At 40.1% G+C, this 18597-nt stretch overlaps 1 protein-coding gene across 2 annotated transcripts; it reads left to right on the forward strand.

The window, feature by feature from the left end:
* Positions 1–2476: 2476 nt before the first annotated feature.
* Positions 2477–13903, forward strand: LOC100495359 (cytochrome P450 2D15). Of its 2 annotated transcripts, none has more exons than XM_002933762.5 (9): positions 2477–2974; positions 4086–4257; positions 6214–6366; positions 8482–8642; positions 10052–10225; positions 10928–11069; positions 11494–11681; positions 12410–12551; positions 13345–13903. In XM_002933762.5, the coding sequence occupies exons 1-9, from the start codon at positions 2768–2770 to the stop codon at positions 13521–13523; spliced, it is 1518 nt and encodes a 505-aa protein (XP_002933808.1). In that variant the 5' UTR covers positions 2477–2767; the 3' UTR covers positions 13524–13903. The 2 variants fall into 2 exon arrangements, with proteins under 2 accessions (XP_002933808.1, XP_004913818.1); XM_004913761.4 differs by having other exon boundaries at positions 12449–12551.
* Positions 13904–18597: the final 4694 nt, after the last annotated feature.

The following is an 18597-nucleotide window of genomic DNA, read 5'->3' on the forward strand; positions in this document are numbered from 1 at the left end:
ACACGTCTAAGGTTTTAGCTTCATGGGGGCTGCCCATAGAATAGCCAAAGATTTTTGAGAAAACTTTGGAGAACTGTCCTTGGTTCCTATTGACTTTCATGGTTAATAAATTCTAGAATTCCCAAATCCTTCTTTGAGCCTTGCTCTTGGGCTGAGGGTGTGATGCAGGAATTACCACTTTCAGCTCTGCTTACAGAAGATTCAGTTTGGCTTGCAATTAAAATAGTCACTGCAAGGGTTAAATCATGTCCTAGCATGGACAGATTGACCTGGAGCAAAGGTGTGAAAGGAAAGACATGGGCTGTTAGACAGGAGAGACCAGTTAGCACCATATACAAGAGGGGGACTCCAGCTTCTGAACCAAAATGTGCTAAAGAGCCCGACACAACACAGAAACCCCTAATATACTATATAACTATAATCTATTCTATTGATTTTTACCTTTCCTTCTCCTTTAAAAATCGTAAAAAGGCTGCATATTTTTTTATTGATGTATATTGCAAAGTTGCTTGAAATAATGTTTAGTTTTCAAAAAGCGTTGAAATAGTTCCTTTTTAAGATGGAATAACAACTTTAACAAATGATTTAGACCAGTGCTGTCCAACTTCTGTGGTACCGAGGGATGGAATGTTTCTGGCCTAAATGGTGGAAGGGCAGTAATGGAAGCCAGTTTTGACCACTCCCCTTTTTTAAACTGCACCCACCTCAAACCAAACCCAACTATAACCACATTAATGGTGGTAACACAACAAAACCCAAATGGTTGGTGCTCACTGCAGGGATATCACCGTCACTCATATGTGAAAGAAGTTTATTATGTCATATTAAGACATACCCTTAAATCCATATGCCTCACCTGTGGGTAGCACATCAACCCCCAGCACATAATTACACACCTTAGGGACCATATAATGACTATTTCCAAATGCTAACAAACTCCCAGAACAAACCCCTGCCAGGTTCAGCTCCCAAAGGCAGCATAGGTCAGGCAGAGTATGGCACACACAGGCAGGGTAGGGCAGGCAGAGTATGGCACACACAGGCAGCATAGGGCAGGAAGAGTATGGCACACACAGGCAGCATAGGGCAGGCAGAGTATGGCACACACAGGCAGCATATGCAGTGACACAATGCTGGCACTGCTCCTACTGTCTGTCGGAGGTGTAAACAGGTAAACAATGTGAGGACTCACAGTCTGAGCCTGAGGTGTGAACACTGCAGGGGGTGAACAATGCAGAGACTAAAAGATGTGGGGTTTAAAGGTGTAGACAATACAGAAGTTTACAGCCTGAATCTGAGGTGTGAACAATGCAGGGAGGGCAAATAATCTCAGCACTGATACCATGTAAAACTTACACAAAGGTAAGCATTTACAGCAGCCAGAGAGGTGGGGGACCATACGCGGGGGCCGCGGGATGCCAGTTGGACAGCCCTGATTTAGACAGTGTCTGAAGTGCAATGTAACTGCATGCTGTATCATAAGGACTAATCTGACCGCAGAAAGTGTTAGATCCAGTAGGATAATATTCCACTTACCCCACCCCCTCCTACAAATTCCCCATCCAAGCACCCCAAATGTTTTTTATATCCCACATTATGCTGCTCTTATTATCACTCAGGCAATGATTTAGCCAAATCTGAGTACCTGGCCAAACCAAACCCTAACCCTTATTATCATTCTTATACCCTTCCAGTCCCGTAATGTTCACACTATTCAGAGAAACAAGTTATGGGCTTAAAGTCAGTATTGGTGGATAGTGATGAGCGAATTTTTTCACCAGACATGGATTTGCAGCAAATTTCCACATTTCGCCACTGGCGAATTGTTTTGCAAAACAAATTTGTCACGCGTCAAAAAAAGTTGCGGTCGCGTCAAAAATGGGCACAGTCGTGTAAAAAAATGATGCGGGAGACAAAAAAATTGCGCAACAAATGCATTACGCAAATCTTTCACCGTTTCGCGACTTTTCTTGCCATTTAGTGAATTTTATGGCTAAGTGAAACAGGACAGATTCGCTCATCACTATTGGTGGACCCAACTAAAAACTGATCTTGTATAAGGACAATTTCACCAACTGTAAGTGACCAGATCACTTGAAAATTTATAGACACATCTAAAAAATCTAGCTACTAGGGCTGAACTGATTGCAGTTTATTCTAAAGGCAAACACTGCTGCCCTGCAACATGTATTTATTAGATGTGTCCCTGATGGAGTTTTTCAGGGAACCAGAAAAAAATGGTGTAAAATCCAGGAAGATGTAAGATGAAAGTGAACCAAAAGTAAATGTGCTTGCATCTGCCCAAGCTCAGTTGGAAGTGTATAAATACAAAGAGGGAGTTCGCTCTTCCAGTGGATAGCAGCCAGAGCAGAAACCATTATCTGTGAGGGGGCTGGACATTGCAGTACGTGTGTCAGTGAGAAACTTCAGGGTTAATAAAATTATTGGCCGGCCAAGTAAGCCTGGCCCATCTGGCACAACAGAAGAGGAGGGGAGCAGGGAACTTTAGCTGACAACAACAACAGAGCCAGTAGCTCCTAGCTAAGCTAAGGTGTGGCACAGCCGGCACAGAGAGGTAAATATCTGTGGGCTATATACATCATGTGAATGAGGAGAGTAAGGATTGCAGTAACTGGGGGAATGAGAAGTGCAGGCACAAGGTAAGACAGAAGCAAGAGGTAGAGGGCAAAGGGGAAATTCAGTGCTTTGTCAAGGACAGTGCCACTCAATACAGTAAAGGAATAAATCCTCACAGAAGGAAAATCCAATGAATCTCCAATCAGAGCTGTGGCGCCTGCTGTCAGGAGGTGATATGTTAACGCTGGGCATCATCTTCATCCTCTCTCTTCTGCTGCTGGATTTTGTCAAGCGCAGGAAAACATGGCGGAATTTCCCTCCTGGCCCTCCTTGCATACCCTTTGTGGGGAACATGTTCCAGATAGATGCTTCCTGCGCTAACAACAGCTATAACAAGGTAAAACCAAGCACTTCGTCATGATCAGCTGTAGCCTATTGACAGACGCTTCCAAGAATTGAAATAAATAATGAAACTCTGATTACATGTCTGTATCCGTTAAGATTACTTTCTGGCCTGCACAATGGCTTAGATACAGTGCTATGCCTACAATGTTAATCGTGTATCCAATTAATGTCATGTAATTATGTATCATGACCATGATTACCATAAATACCAACGTTTCCCTTTAAATTTGGAGACATACAAATACGTCTAATGTAAAGCTGCCAAGATTTTAAAGGAAACATAAATCTAAAGCAAATTTTTAGGCAATTATGAATAATATACGGTGCTGGTTTCCCTTTGGGCTAAACATTAACCCTATCTGTAACAATGGCCCCTTTATTGGAGCTCCCTATAGATCCTCTCACTTCTCTGTCCGAGTATGAAATGGAGAGTGGGCGTGTCCTAACGGTCCCTGCCAGAAGCACAGTAGGAGGGGGAGAGCCAATCACAGCCCTGCAGTCACACAAGCACAGACAGTTCCCTATCAGGTCAGCCTAGCTGCTGGTTGGTTCCTATTCTACAGTGCAGTGTACTGAGAGCCGCCAGCTCCCCTGCTCATCCAGAGAATTCAGCCAGCAGGAAGTGGCACAGATGGGCGGGACTAGTGGGGTTTTTGTGGAATTTCTCAATGAATCAGCAGGAAACATTGTTAATTTTTATAGGATGTGTCTCCTTTAAGATTCCCATACATGCACAATAATATTGTATGAAACAAATTAGGCATAATTAGAAGTAATTGGGACTCCGAGCAAAGTGCTGAGCCCTCAACAACCTTCAGTCCACACCAGCCCCTACTGATACCCTTCTACTAATAAGGGAATGTTGTTAGGAGACATGGGAAAACAATGGCCTTCCAGATGTTGCTGAACTACAGCCCAAAAATCAACAACAGCCTTTGGCTTTATGGGGTTCTGAGATCTGTAATTCAACAAGACCAGGAGGGACAGGGGTTGCAGGTCACTGATTTAATGCTCCAGAAACATGTTTCCTACCTATACTGGGATAATATGTATAGCCTGGTATGTGGCTTCATGCGGTCTGACATAAATATTTATCTTTGCAGCTCAGTAAAAAGTATGGAGATGTGTTCAGCCTGCAGATCTGTTGGCAAAATATAGTGGTGCTGAATGGATTTGAAGTAATAAAAGAAGCTCTGTTCCAGAAGTCTGAAGACATAGCAGATCGGCCTAGATTTCCCCTTTATGAATCATTTGGGCTAACTGGAAATTCCAAAGGTATAATCTGGTATAATGCAGAGTCCTGCTAGTTTTAATGGAAGTGTCTGAGGGTAAGGAGAAACTAAACATTCATATTAGCTTTGCTGGGTAGAGTATGATGCCCTCTTAGACCAACAAATGGACTTATCACTATATATTGCTAATAAAAGCTCTTTTGGGGCACCCCCCAGCTTTTTGTATGAAATATGCAGTACTGGAAAGATCTCACCCAAACCGTTCGATTCTGTGTTGTCATTCTTTCGCCCACACTTAGATCCTCGTTCCTTTGTGATGCCGCTCACACTCCTCCGGGACCTTTCAAAATGGCGCTGCATTCCACACTAGCACATGCATTCTACTGACAGCTCTGTAATTGCAACTTAATAATAAATTAAATGTAACGGTTCAAATAGTATAAATTGTTGCTATGCGTTTCACTGTTATAGTTTCATCAGGCAACCATATTTTATTAACTCATATTCGTCCTTATATCCTCTCCATTACTTTCTCATTGGTTCCTCCATAGACTTGGGAATAACGTCAATATTTATTCTTAAAGAGATAGTTACATTAAAAAAACTCCACCATATGGAAAAAAAATACTAAACAAAAAAGATAAAAATAGGGGAAAAATGAAAAAAAATTGAACTTTTTCTTTCCATATAATACACACATCTATAAACACCAAAAAATCATTTCAAGAAAGGTGCCAATTTCACACTTTCATTTAAGCCAAATGGCTTCACAATGTGGAATTCAAATATACACTGGGTTTTTTTTTTTATTTATTAGTAAAATCACCACCCTTTGCTTTAGAAGCAAAATTAGTCCCATCCAAAATAACTATAATGCTACCTTCAAACAATTGGGTACCATTGCATAAGTGCCTATAAACGGCTGCTTTACACCCGCATTAACATTCACCCCTGCTCTTTTAATGGCCCCCTGAGCTCACCTATCCATATAGTAAGTGTTCTGTCTGTCTTTCCTATATATCTCAATTTACACAAACATTCAATCATGTCACCTGCTTAGACTGACAGTTATATAAGGACCTTATCGTGTGATTTCCGTTACCCTTCTGTACCCATTTGGCTTTAATTATAACTCTACAATGTACACCCATACTTGTACACTCATACATCCCACATGTTTTTTTTTTTTTAAAAATGGTACCAATTCAGTATTTTGTAATAATAAATCCCCATGTTTCTTAATTATTTTTGTAATCCATTTATTATGTGCATTATACTCTAGAACTATATGTACTTGTTGAACTTCTTCCTTTTTTGTATCTTTAAGTTCAAATAATTCCTGTCTATCTCTTTTCCAAGCTTTTCCCATAGCTCCCCTGACTTTCTTTTTATTATATCCTTTTTCTATTAATCTTTGCAGAATCAATCCAGATTGTGTATCATATTCTTCAGAAGTTGTACAATTCCTATAGATATGTAGAAATTGACCAAAAAGGACATTATCCAACTATCTCTGATGATGATCAATAGTATAGTCAATATAAGAACTGGTATCCACTTTTTTAAAAAAGGTAGATGTAATTTTTTGGTCTCCTTCAATCTTAATAGATAAATCTAAAAACAGTATATTACTTACACTTTGTTCCATGGTAAAAACTAAAGTGGATGAACTAGCACTGATGTATCTATAGAAATCACATACCGCCCCCAAAACTTAATATATCAATATATCCAGTCAGCCCAAATTGTATCTTCCTCCCAACACCTCAACGTCATCCACTTTAGTTTTTACCATGGAACAAAGTGTAAGTAATATACAGTTTTTAGATTTATCTATTAAGATTGAAGGAGACCAAAAAATTACATCTACCTTTTTTTAAAAAAGTAGATACCAGTTATTATATTGACTATACTATTGATCATCATCAGAGGTGGTTGGATAAAGTCTTTTACTCAAATTGTGGCTTTATGGGCTTCTTATTTACCCTTATTTCCCCAGGTGTGCTTTTGGCACATTATGGCCAAGGTTGGAAGGAGCAGAGAAGATTTTCCTTGAGTACCCTAAGGGACTTTGGTATGGGAAAGAAATCCCTGGAGGAGAGAGTGACAGAGGAAGCTGGGTTCCTATGCTCTGCCTTCGAGTCAGAACAAGGTGACGTCATATGATACCTGTAGTAGTCTTCTACTGAACCATGCAGAATCACATGGACTATCACACAGAATGGGTTAAAGGGACAATATCATTAAAAGTAAAATTTGCATTTGTACCTGAGAAAAATGCAATGTTTAGTATAGCAGAATAGTGTGGGGAAAAATCTTTAACTTAAAGGGGAACTCCGGCTTCCAAACCAAAACACTGTCATAGTTCCAAGGAGAAGATACAATTTCTTTTCCCTGCATGCAGCTGCTCCTCGCTCACATGAATGGGAAACATACAGGCTATGGCAGTTAGCTGTTGGGTAAGCCTTAGCTGTTGGGTAAGCCTTAGCTGTTGGGTAAGCCTTAGCTGTTGGGTAAGCCTTAGCTGTTGGGTAAACCTTAGCTGATGGGTAAGCCTTAGCTGTTGGGTAAACCTTAGCTGATGGGTAAGCCTTAGCTGTTGGGTAAGCCTTAGCTGATGGGTAAGCCTTAGCTGTTGGGTAAGCCTTAGCTGATGGGTAAGCCTTAGCTGTTGGGTAAGCCTTAGCTGATGGGTAAGCCTTAGCTGTTGGGTAAGCCTTAGCTGATGTTTGCTCTTGTAGCATCAGTGACATAACCATTTCCATTTGTGAACACTAGCTTGATTTGGGTACACAGCCTGGGGGTAGGAGAAAGCAGTAGGGCAGCGAATTGGGGATAGGGACCAGGCTGTGTAGGTAATTTTGGCATTCAAAGCTATGCGTAACTATTGGTCTTCCTCACCCATGATCGATTCTCACCCAGTGACTAATTTTTTACTGTGCTTTTGACCTAAATGAATTGGTTTTCCCCATGATTGTAAGCAGCTATAAATCTATGAATTAAGCAGAGGCACCCTTGAGTGGTGGAAATCATTTATATAAAATCATTGGAATAATTAGTAAATTTGCCTTATTATGAGATGAATTATTGGGAATATTGGGGCAATTTTTAATAAGAATCATGTGAATATAAAATCTAATTAATCCGCACTCATAATTAATTGTTTTTAATAAATCATTGATTTTTTCTTGGTAATTGTGGATCCTATTTTTATTAAAAAAGAGTGATTATCCTCTTATCTTTTAAATTAATGAAATTAAAGGTTATATTTTAATCGCTAAAGGCACCGAATGAATTTTTGTAGATTTATTCATGAATTTGGCCTCCCTTTGCAACAGTCTCGTGCACCCCCAACAATTGCGCTCTAGACCAGGGGTAGGGAACCTTGGCTCTCCAGCTGTTATGGAACTACCAGTCCCACAATGCATTGCAGGAGTCTGACAGCCACAGTCATGGTTAATTAAGGAAAATGCTTGCTGGGATTTGTAGTTTTATCACAGCTGGAGAGCCAAGGTTCCCTACCCCTGTTCTAGACTATTGTCTGACTACTACTAGTACTACCCCTAGTTCCAGCCCTGCCACTAAATGCTGATGGAAGTTGTTTCCTTCCAGCTAAAAGAGCATTTTTGTGGTTGGATATTGGGTGATCAGGTCTGACGTTCCAAGTCAACCTACAACTTGGGTTGAAGTCAGGGTTCTGTGCTGGTTAGTGATTATTTTTATAGTACCGCCACAGCAAACTGGTTGTGTTCAGACCTTGGTTTTTGAATGGGAATATTATCTTGCTCAAATGAGCCTTCTCCAAACTGTTGCCACAAAGTAGGAAAAAGTAGCACTCATGGGACTTAATGAAAAAGAGAAGTAAAAATTTATCCAGTTGACATTTAAAGGAGAAGGAAAGGTAAAAACTAAGTAAGCTTTATCAGAAAGGTCTACGTAAATACAGCCATAAGCACTCACAGAAACGCTGCACTGACTTCTCTGTCAAAAGAAACAGGATTTCTTGTCTCTTTGTTTTCTGCGCAGCTCTCTCCTCTCTCCCCTCTCCTGCTCCCTCAGGAGAAATATGGGGAGACTTAAGGGCACTATTGAGAGAACTAAAGGTATGCCTGCAGCTTGAGATTAACTCTTTATTAGCCTTTCCTTCTCCTTTAAGTCCTGGGCTACCTGAGTCCTTTCTCTTTCATCCTGGAGTAAGGTTGCCAAATGTTGCAATCATTCTACATTTTACGCTAAATAAATAATTATTTTTTTATAACTTTTACAGGTTGTTCATTCAACCCACAATACTATATCAACACAGCAGTCAGTAATATCATCTGCTCCATCGTTTTTGGTGATAGGTTCGAATATGATGATGAAAGGTATCAAAAACTGCTGCGTCTTTTAGAGGCTACCTTGAAAGCAGAGTCTGGACCTTTGGCCCAGGTGAGCAATGGGTATGCACCATAGCAATAGATTTTTAGTAGATCAGACTGGGGATGTTCAGATCCTTTTTATCTTTTATCAACACTTAACTGACTATCAAGAAAATGTTGATAAATACAATCTTAAAGAGCTGGACGATTATTTTAATCATAAACTTTAATTCTTATATATGTATTCTTCCTTTTACTTCAGTAAACACAACTGTGGGCTGTGAGGTTCTGTTCACTTGTTTAGCAGCACCTAATTATCTGTGGGTTGGTTTCTCTCCCTGGTGCTACAGAATTATATGGCCATTCACGTGTGAAGCACTTATTAGATATTGAGAGAGCATCAATAAGGGGGTGGATGGCTTTTTAGCAAGTAATAATGAAATACAGGGTCCAATTGCCATCTTGGAGTCAGGAAGGATTTTTTTTCCCTCTGAGAAAAATTGGAAAGGTTTCAGGGTGGTTTTTTGCCTTCCTCTCAATCAGCTAGCCAAAAAGGCAGGTTCCATATAGACATAAAAGTTTGAACTTGATGTTTCAACCTAACTTACTCTGTTACACATACCTTTTTGGGGGGTTACAGAGCCCAGCAATGAGATTAGTGTCCTGAGTGCAAGAGTGCCATAAAGCAGCCCTAACATCAAGCCATGTAAAAATATATTAAAGCTTTGTAGTATTTTTAATAGAAAAAACTTTTAAAAAACATTAAATGAAATGAAAAATAATAAAGATAATTTGCTTGCACCTCTCAACCACCCTACCTGCCATCCTGCAGCCACATCTGCCCCTCTGTCTGGATTTTTTTATTTTGCTATCTCCTATACAACCGTTATACCATACACAATTAGTCACTATGCAGTATTATCTATAGCAGGGGTCCCCAACCTTTCTTAATTACAGTCAAATAAAAAAAAGGCTTGGAGAGCAACACAAGCACCATAAGTTCATGGAGGAGCCAAATAAGGGCTGTGATTGGCTATTAGGCAGCCTCTATGCACACTATCAGCTTACAGGGGCTTTATTTGGTAGTAAATCTTGTTTTTATTCAACCAAAACTTGCCCCCAAGTCAGAAATTCAAAAATAACTACCTGGTTTGGGGGCACTGAGAGCAACATCCAAGGGGTTGGTGAGTAACATGTTGCCCCCGAGCCACTGGTTGGGGATCACTGATCTATATTCTTTGAGGCATCAATCTCATAACAAAGACTCATATATAGCTCTCATTGTATGTGCAGCACCTCTTGACATCTAAAACTAGTCATATGTCAGACAGTATTTCATGCATCCATTGTACACTGGATATTTCTATTGGACCCACAAATATTAAGGTTAGAGGTTACTTTATTCTTTTTAAAGCACCAAGAAATAACTGAGGAATTTATCCCAACTTTAATGACTAATCCATGTGTTTCTATGTTTAGATCGTAACTGCAGTTCCTAGCTTGTCTAAAATTCCAGGTTTGTCAAAGAAGATTTTTCAACCTCAGATACATTTTTTTGCATATTTGGAAGAATTTGTCAATGAGCACCGCAAAACCTGGGATCCTGGATACAAACGAGATCTTATAGATGCCTTTTTGCTGGAGATGGAAAAGGTAATGCTCTTTGACAAACAGGTCCTGGGCAGTTCTATTTATGAAATTGTACTCTCACACAAAATTTGTGTAGTTACAAAAATGAACACTGATGCCCACAAAGGTGCATATTAATACAAAACATTGTCTGAAGACGTACTCCAAAAAGACCATACAAGTCAAAAGGGCTGTGGAGTAATTTACTAAATTTTATCATCCACTGTATCTTTATTCTTTGATGTCATTGAGTCTGTTCTTCACCTTCTGGCAATAATATATATTACATTATATTATCCAATGTCTATTTATTATCTAGACAAGCCTTAACATTGGGTCCTTATATGTTCTACATGTGCTAGAAGGCTTAAAACATTGATTATATGTGCAAAGAGCTCCCCCAAGAGCAGAATATCCTGACACACCTGAAGATAAATCCACCATTATTCTAATCTTTATTTTAATCTCAGCAGATGCCCATAGAGAGGCTCAATGGCTCAGGTAGGGTTGGAAGAGTTGATCCCCTTAAAGTAGGAGGAGGCTAATACCAAAACTATATTATTTAGTCTTAAATAACCTCCAGTGTACCTAACACAGCTGTATTTTCAAGTAGATATAACTTAATGTGATTGAGCGTCACAGCCTTTCTAAAGACTGACCAATTCCTATGAGGATTCAAAAGACCATGATTATAAACTATCCCTGACTGTCAAATATCTTTCCCAGGCCAAAGAAGACAAAGAGACCAGCTTTAATGAAAACAATCTTTTGTTTACTCCAGTTGACCTTTTTTCTGCTGGCACAGAAACTACAACTACCACCCTTAGGTGGGCTTTACTGTACATGCTGCTGTATCCAGAAGTCCAGAGTAAGTGTCTGAATCTGTTTTTGGTAAAAAAAAATTTAAATCCAATGCATAAGGGCTGGTGGGACACTGGGACACAGCCCTGCAACCCCAGCTGATCCAACCTTCTCCTCCCGTTTCCCCCGCCAGGAACTGCTCCCGGCCGGATCACGGAGGAGGGTGTGATACGTAGCGTGAGGGGTGGAGTAGGAACTCACGACTGGGGTGGGAGGGTGGGCACTGGTGGGCCTCTGACATCCAAGTCCAACACTGTAATATGAAGTTTACATTAGACTGCTAATGCTTAGGGGTAATAATATCCCTGAATTTATGTCCTTGGTTCTCCTGAAAATGGAAATCTTGCTGGTACATTTACAATACAACATGTGTGTGTGCGTGATTGTTTACTTCCATAAGATTAAATACTGAACTGGATCTGTTGACTCAGAAAAGGTCCAAGAGGAGATTGACGAAGTGATTGGAAGAAACAGGAAACCAGCTATGCTGGATATATTAAAGATGCCTTATACTAATGCTGTTATCCATGAAATTCAGAGGTGCGGTGATGTGTTACCTGTTACTTTGCCACACATGGCATATAGAGACACAGAGATCCAAGGCTATTTTATCCCAAAGGTAATGGATGTCAGTTTATTCTGGCTTTCATTTTTAAAGACTGGTAAATGATAATGCAATATAAGTAAAATAAAGTGAATCAAAAAAATATAATTCCATTAAATACAAAAGCAAGGGCTTCACAAGCTTACTTAGTGCAGCACAGTCCAACTGGCGGCCAGCGGCCTCCCCCATGTGGCCCCCATCTGTCTGGCTACTCTGATTGCTTACCTTTATGTAAGCTTGAATGGTATCAGTACTGAAATTAACTGACTCCTGCATTGTTAACTCCTCAGATTGAGACTGTAAGCCCTGCATTGTTCACACTGTAAGTTTCTGCATTGTTTACACCTGTAAGACCCTAATAGGTTTCCCTGTCTCTTGTCCTACTTTGATTGTGCCTGCTCTACCCTGCCTTTGTGTTTCATACTCTGCCTACCCTACTCTGCATGTGTGTATCCTACTCTGCCTGTGTGTGCCATACTCTGCCTGCCCTATGCTGTCTGTGTGTGCCATACTCTGCCTGCCCTACCCTGCCTGTGTGCCATACTCTACCTGCCCTATGCTGCCTGTGTGTGCCATACTCTGCCTGCCCTATGCTGCCTGTGTGTGCCATACTCTGCCACTGGGATTCATGGCACAACCACAACTGATACAATACAGCACCAACCACACTACAGTCATTTGTACCCACAGGGTACAGTATGGTTCCCATAATAATGCCTAACAGTATTCCTGTTTGTTTCTAGGGGATAGTTGTCATGATAAACCTGTCATCTGTTCTAAAGGATGAAAGAGTCTGGGAAAAACCGCATCAGTTTTATCCTGAGCATTTTCTAGATGAGGAGGGAAAATTTGTTAAGAGAGAAGCATTTGTGCCATTTTCTGCAGGTAATAAGGAAACTAAAGGTGCAAGGAACACAACTAAGGCAATGCTTTTAAATGTCAGTAACAAATAGTGGGGGAAAGTAATATTAAAAAATAAAATCCAACCTTTTAATATATGCTAACATGTACGGTCAGTGCAATGTTTAGCGCTACTCGAAGCAGTGGCCCTGTGACATTGCAGGCAGAGCCAAAGCACTGCAGTAGAACTGGGGGTCATAGTACAGCAAGTGTGCAGCAAAGGAGGAAGGTGTTGCAGCAAAGCAAGTGGGGAATTGGGTAAATCATGGCCAGGGTGGATCAGGGCTGTGACCCTGTCTGTGAAGGGAATTCTTTTATTAGGGCCTCATTCTACTTGTTGGCAGGGCCTACTGACCACAGTGCCCCTAGGTATAGGGCCCTGATAACTTATAATGAAAGTACGAGTAAAGCATGAGTCCCCATGATTACTGCTGTGGGCTCTAAGTAAAAGAGCACCTGTAGCAGCAGTGGGAATATTAGCACATGGGAACACTGGCTGTGGGATAGCGGGTACCATAGGATCAGGCTTCAGCAGAATCTTATTTTAGAGTTGCCCAACCTGTTGTCCTGCAATCAATGAAAGCTAGAGGATGTTGGGTGCTACAAAACTGCAGGGCTATATATGGGACAGTCCTTCTAAATATATCTATAATTTATCCCATCAATGCTAAAGACCCCCTGTGCTTGGCTAAATGTTATTTTATTTGCAAAAGTGTTTAAAACATCAAGTCTGTAGTGTATCAGTCATTAAGTTTGATATTGAATCTGTACTTTTCAGGACGCCGGTCTTGCGTTGGAGAGCAGTTGGCCAGGATGGAACTTTTTCTCTTCTTTACAACTTTCCTGCAAACCTTCACATTTCTGATCCCAGACAATGAGCCCCGCCCACAGACAGACCCTGTATTTGCAGTAACAATGTGCCCACGCTCATTTAATGTCTGTGCTAAAATGAGATAGGATATTGAACTAATCTTTGCTTGCTTCCATCATATGAAAAAATCTGAGATGCTTTCTGGGATTTGGGGTTTATGGAATCTATAATGTTATTTGGATATTATGCAAGGGTAATCTCTTTAGGTCCTGCAGTAGGCATTTCCAAATACACCAGTCTTTTTGCAGCCTAAAGCTAAAACAAAAACGACATACATGCCTTCTCTATTCTGAGATTACCATAAGGACTGCATAAATCCTAGAAATCATTACCCACAATAAGCATGAGAACAACATGGGAGAGTCACACTATATGTGTTATGTCAGTAAGAACTAGGGCTGGTGGGGGGCTGTTTCAGTCTTTTTTGAATCCCCTGTATATATATTAATCCCCTAAATGTATGCCATTTTAAAGGACAAGGAAAGGCTAAGTCACTTGGGGGTGCCAAAATGTTAGGCACCCCCAAGTGACTTAGATCGCTTACCTTGTACCCCGGGCTGGTGCCCCTGTTAGGAGAAAAAAGCACCAGCCCTGGGCGAAATCCGTGGGCCGGCACATGTGCAGTAGAGTGAAAAGCAGACTTTCTTGTTTAAGTTCGGCTTTTCACTCTACTGCGCATGCGTGCGCAAGCGAATAGGGAGTAGGAAGCGCTCGCTGCTACCCCGGGCTGGTGCTGTTCTCTCTGTACAGGGGCACCAAGGTAAAAGGTAAGCGATCTAAGTCACTTGGGGGTGCCTAACATTTCGGCACCCCCAAGTGACTTAGCCTTTCCTTCTCCTTTAAGAAAGATGGCATATGGTTCCCTACAGGTTTACCTGCATGAACAATCCCAACCATACAAAGAGTTCACTCAACACATCAATGTTGCAGCATGATGATTCCCTGCATAACCATGGGTGAACAAATCAGCACTGGGGGTTGTAGGTTTATTACAGCATACTGTATCCACTTTGCACCCAGGAATTGTGTAGTGGAACACACTAATTGCAGCAAAGCCCTGCAGTGTCAGGTGTCCTCCATTATGTTATATGATGTCTACAGGAATTGTGGCTCCCATATACTCAAAGAACTAAAGATCTTTTTGTTGAGGATACAGATCTATGACAACCCCTAAGCTTAAATTAGTGCTAAATGCTATAATAAATATGGCTGTGGTTGCGCTTGGGCTGGTACAGAAGCACAAATCTTATTGTACAACAGCTGTGCCTTACTTCTTTAGTTAGGCTTTAGTTCTCCTTTAATACTGTAATGGAAAGTATTGACTACAGCTGGCGTGTCACTTGATAGACTTAAAGGGGTGGTTTACCTTTAAGTATGTTATAGAATGGCCAATTCTTAGCACCCATTCAATTGGCCTTCATTTTTAATTGTTTATAGTTTTTAATTATTTGCCTTCTTCTGACTCTTTCCAGCTGTTGACAGAGAGTCGCTGACCCAGCAGTAAAAAAAAAAAAAAATTGTATTGTTAGTGCTATTTTTTATCACTTATGTTTTTATTTAGCCCCTCTCCTATCATATAAGCTGATGTGAGAGGGCTGATGATTAAAGTCTGATGCTAACTGTACTGCTTAAAGAGCTCTATGTACTAATAATCTGTTTTATTAATACACATATATATATGAATATATATATATATATATATATATATATATATATATATAACATAAATCAGCCTTAAAGGAGAAGGAAAGGCAAAAACTAAGTAAGCTCTATCAGAATTACAGCCATAAGCACTCACAGTACTGTTTCTTTCCTTTTATTCTGTATACATGATCTTCTGCGTCAGACTTCCTGCTCTCAGAAAAATTCCCTCAGGGCACGGCTCGAATCTGCTCAGTTTGCTCTGTTCTCCCCCTCCCCTTTCTGCTGTAATCTGAGCTACCAGCAGCCGGAGCTGCATCATGGAAGTTACTGATACTAAGCTAAAATGGCTGCTGCTATCGTAAACAAACATATGGGCCTTCTAGGCAAAGCATTCTGCAGAACAAATATAGAGTTCTACCTTGCACTATTGTGACTAACCTGTTGCTGATAAAAAGGCAAAATGCCTTTCCTTCTCCTTTAAATTGTGAAAGGTATATTTTATTCTATATACACACTACATTTATATCACATATTATAATTTACTTCTACTTAAAGAGGTACAACAGTATCAGGGGCATCCACCAAGGAGGAACGAGGAATTCAGTTTCTCTCCCCTAGATGAACCACCACAGATGGCCTACCTCCACAGGCAGGGGGAGCCCAACTTTACAGTTGTGACCTAAACACCAAGGGTTCAGCACCCCAGCCCTGGCACCCAAAGTATGCTGCATTCCTTGTACAACTAGCAACCCAGCGCTTATGTTTTCTGTTTTTTGCTTGTGACTTGCTAGGATTTTAGGTTGGATGAGAGGCACAACAGTTTAGAATAACCACCAATACCACCACACATTACTAGCAACACTTTTTATCCCTGCCTAAGCTGGTGGTCCATCATACTAGTTGTTTCCGGGGGGGGAGAAATGAGGTGCTGTACCCTTTCCTTGTTCTCCCCCATTACCTCCTAATAAAATGCAGTTGTAACTGTTCATCTATTTTGGGGAAAAGTTTGTATATATAACATGTATTTGTATCCCCTTACGCTGTAAAGTGGTGTGGGAGATGATGGCACTATATAAATAATAATAATTAATAACAACCACTTCCAGTGGTTCATACAGACATTATGCCTTACTGGGGCTTAATACACACTGGCCAATACTTTTTGGTATCCATGACACAAAGATATCTGTCTGGATCATTGCCCCAGCATATGCGCACACACACACACTGAAAATCGGAAGAGTTTCCCATTCACACTTGATAAAGGGTGTCACATTGCCCGACACATGTTGTGTTTTTTGGTCTGAAATAAAAAGCATTTTAGCAGAATTCTGCTTTATGGTGCTCTCCTCTATATTTGGATTGTATTGAATGGCTCAGCGGTGTGCCTTGCGAGGATTGATGCATCAAGCCTGGTCTAAGGGCTGTGCGGTTGAATACCTATTTGTAGAGTTTCCCATTCTGTATATGGCCAATTTTATATTTATTTACCATTGACCAACATCATCAATGGAACGGCATTAGCAATAGCAGAATGCTTCCTAAGTCCAAAGGATCAACTTGATTATTACTTTTTATCAGACTGTGGCATTCTATTCCAAGGTTAAATCCATTACAAAATAATGGGATAATACGGTAATTAATAGTAAATCAATAATATATTTGTTGGTGACATTTCAGACACATCAGTGTGGAAGCAGCATTAGCAAGCAGCACTTTTTTAAATCGGATTTCATGAATGTGGAAGGAAACCTAAATGGTTAGCGATATTAACTTAACTACATATATCAGTTTCTAGTTTTGGTTATTAATACATTTCAGCATTCAAGTAATAGCTGTGTTAGCTTTCAACATTTATTGAGTGTTTCATAGTAGTATCTTTCTATGGTCAGTTCAAGTTTAGGAGTGTTCCCAAAGTCAGGGTGCAGAGCCATAGCAGCTGAGCCACTGTATATCCGCTGTGTGAGACTGCACGTGGCTTCCCAGGCAAAGCTCTCCCTATGCTACAGACTTGTGGATGTTTGTACTAGCAGTGGGTGCAATGCATTTTTACACATGGCAGATGTACCTTGTACCTGCTCACAGAATAGGAATGCAATATATTTAGATTGCAGTTTAAAATACTTTTGGACATAAATCTACCAAACTACAAGTAGAAACATGATGACTATCACTGTTTGATTAAGTTTCTCCCTCCCCTTTTTTCTCCCTTTCCTTCCCTCTACAGTTTTTTTTCCATGTTCTCTACTCTTACTAGAACAAAGGGGAACCAATAATATTGCTATTATTCCTATTATGTATGTTTACTACGCACCTTTCTGTCTAAAAAATAACCCCATTCAATTGTATTTCATATGCATTGTATGTATGATTCTTTTTGTTTTCACCCTTCTGGAAAACTTAAAAATCAATAAAAATTAAGTTACAAAAAAAAAAACCAAACATCTTATTGGCTTCTAGGGGTAACTACTACTGTGCAAATTTAGTGCCTTTTTTTTTTACATATGTTGCATTCATAAAGGAACATAAATCCTGTTTCCTTATGGATTCTTTCTAAAGCAGATACAAATGAAAAAAACAAACTAAAACGGTTTAGTTAAAGACTATATTTATTTTAATTACAAATCCTCAAATTTAACAGGAATAAACTAAAAGATCTAAATTTCACTCTAGCGTTTTTACAAAGCACGGCAAAACCAACCTACAAACACAGATTAAACAAAGTATTTCTAGAACGGTTTTGTTGGAATGCATCCAAGAAAATGATATTCCAGGTAAAGATCAGAAGGTCAGTTCTTCCTGGGAGACCCTGGCACAGAATTGGTTAAAACCAGAGCTCTCCCCAAGCCTTCGGAGAGGTTAAAGTGCACACATTTCATATAATCAAAAAGATCACCCAAAATATAGATATTTCTTCCATATATCTGTAACAGACAGTGCCCAGTAAACAGAATAATGTTAATCAATGTCTGCACATTTCTTCACATATCTACACAATTCATTACTTGCTTTCCTGCATACACGCCCAAGGACATGGTAGGAGAGATTACATATTTATTAACCATGTGGCTCGGAATGCAATGCTACTCAGCATTTACAGACCTAGAGAAATAAACCTTAGTGCCCCAGGCTGTTGCTGGAATATTCTAGATGCTATAATAACAAACTGAATGTGTACTAGAGGGTATAAGGATGTCTGCTTCAGCAACAGCTAAAGGACCTCTAGGATGAAGATCAGCCAGAGTCTCAAGCTGAATAATTTGGAAAAAAGTATGCATTCACAGACCATTCAGCCAGCTCTGTGTATTAATTACATATTGCAAGGTGGGGTAACTTAAACTCTAAAGCTTCTGCTCAACTACATCTCACAAGATTCATAACCAGCTATCCTCCATTAGGAGGAAAGGTGTGGTTTGTAAAAGGTGTTTTGGTTATCCTTCCTTTAGACTTGCTGAAATGTAAGTCCCACTACCCCCTCAGAAACATGCCATTAATACCAGTTTTGCTGACTGGATG

This window comes from Xenopus tropicalis, chromosome 4, assembly GCF_000004195.4.
Source record: "Xenopus tropicalis strain Nigerian chromosome 4, UCB_Xtro_10.0, whole genome shotgun sequence".
Lineage (NCBI taxonomy): Eukaryota > Metazoa > Chordata > Amphibia > Anura > Pipidae > Xenopus > Xenopus tropicalis.

Coding starts and splice junctions, on each gene's coding strand:
- LOC100495359 (XM_002933762.5), top strand. CDS start 2,768: ATGAATCTCCAATCAGAGCTGTGGCGCCTGCTGTCAGGAGGTGATATG. Junction 2,975..4,085: donor CTAACAACAGCTATAACAAG/GTAAAACCAAGC, acceptor TTATCTTTGCAG/CTCAGTAAAAAGTATGGAGA. Junction 11,070..11,493: donor GCTGTATCCAGAAGTCCAGA/GTAAGTGTCTGA, acceptor CTGTTGACTCAG/AAAAGGTCCAAGAGGAGATT.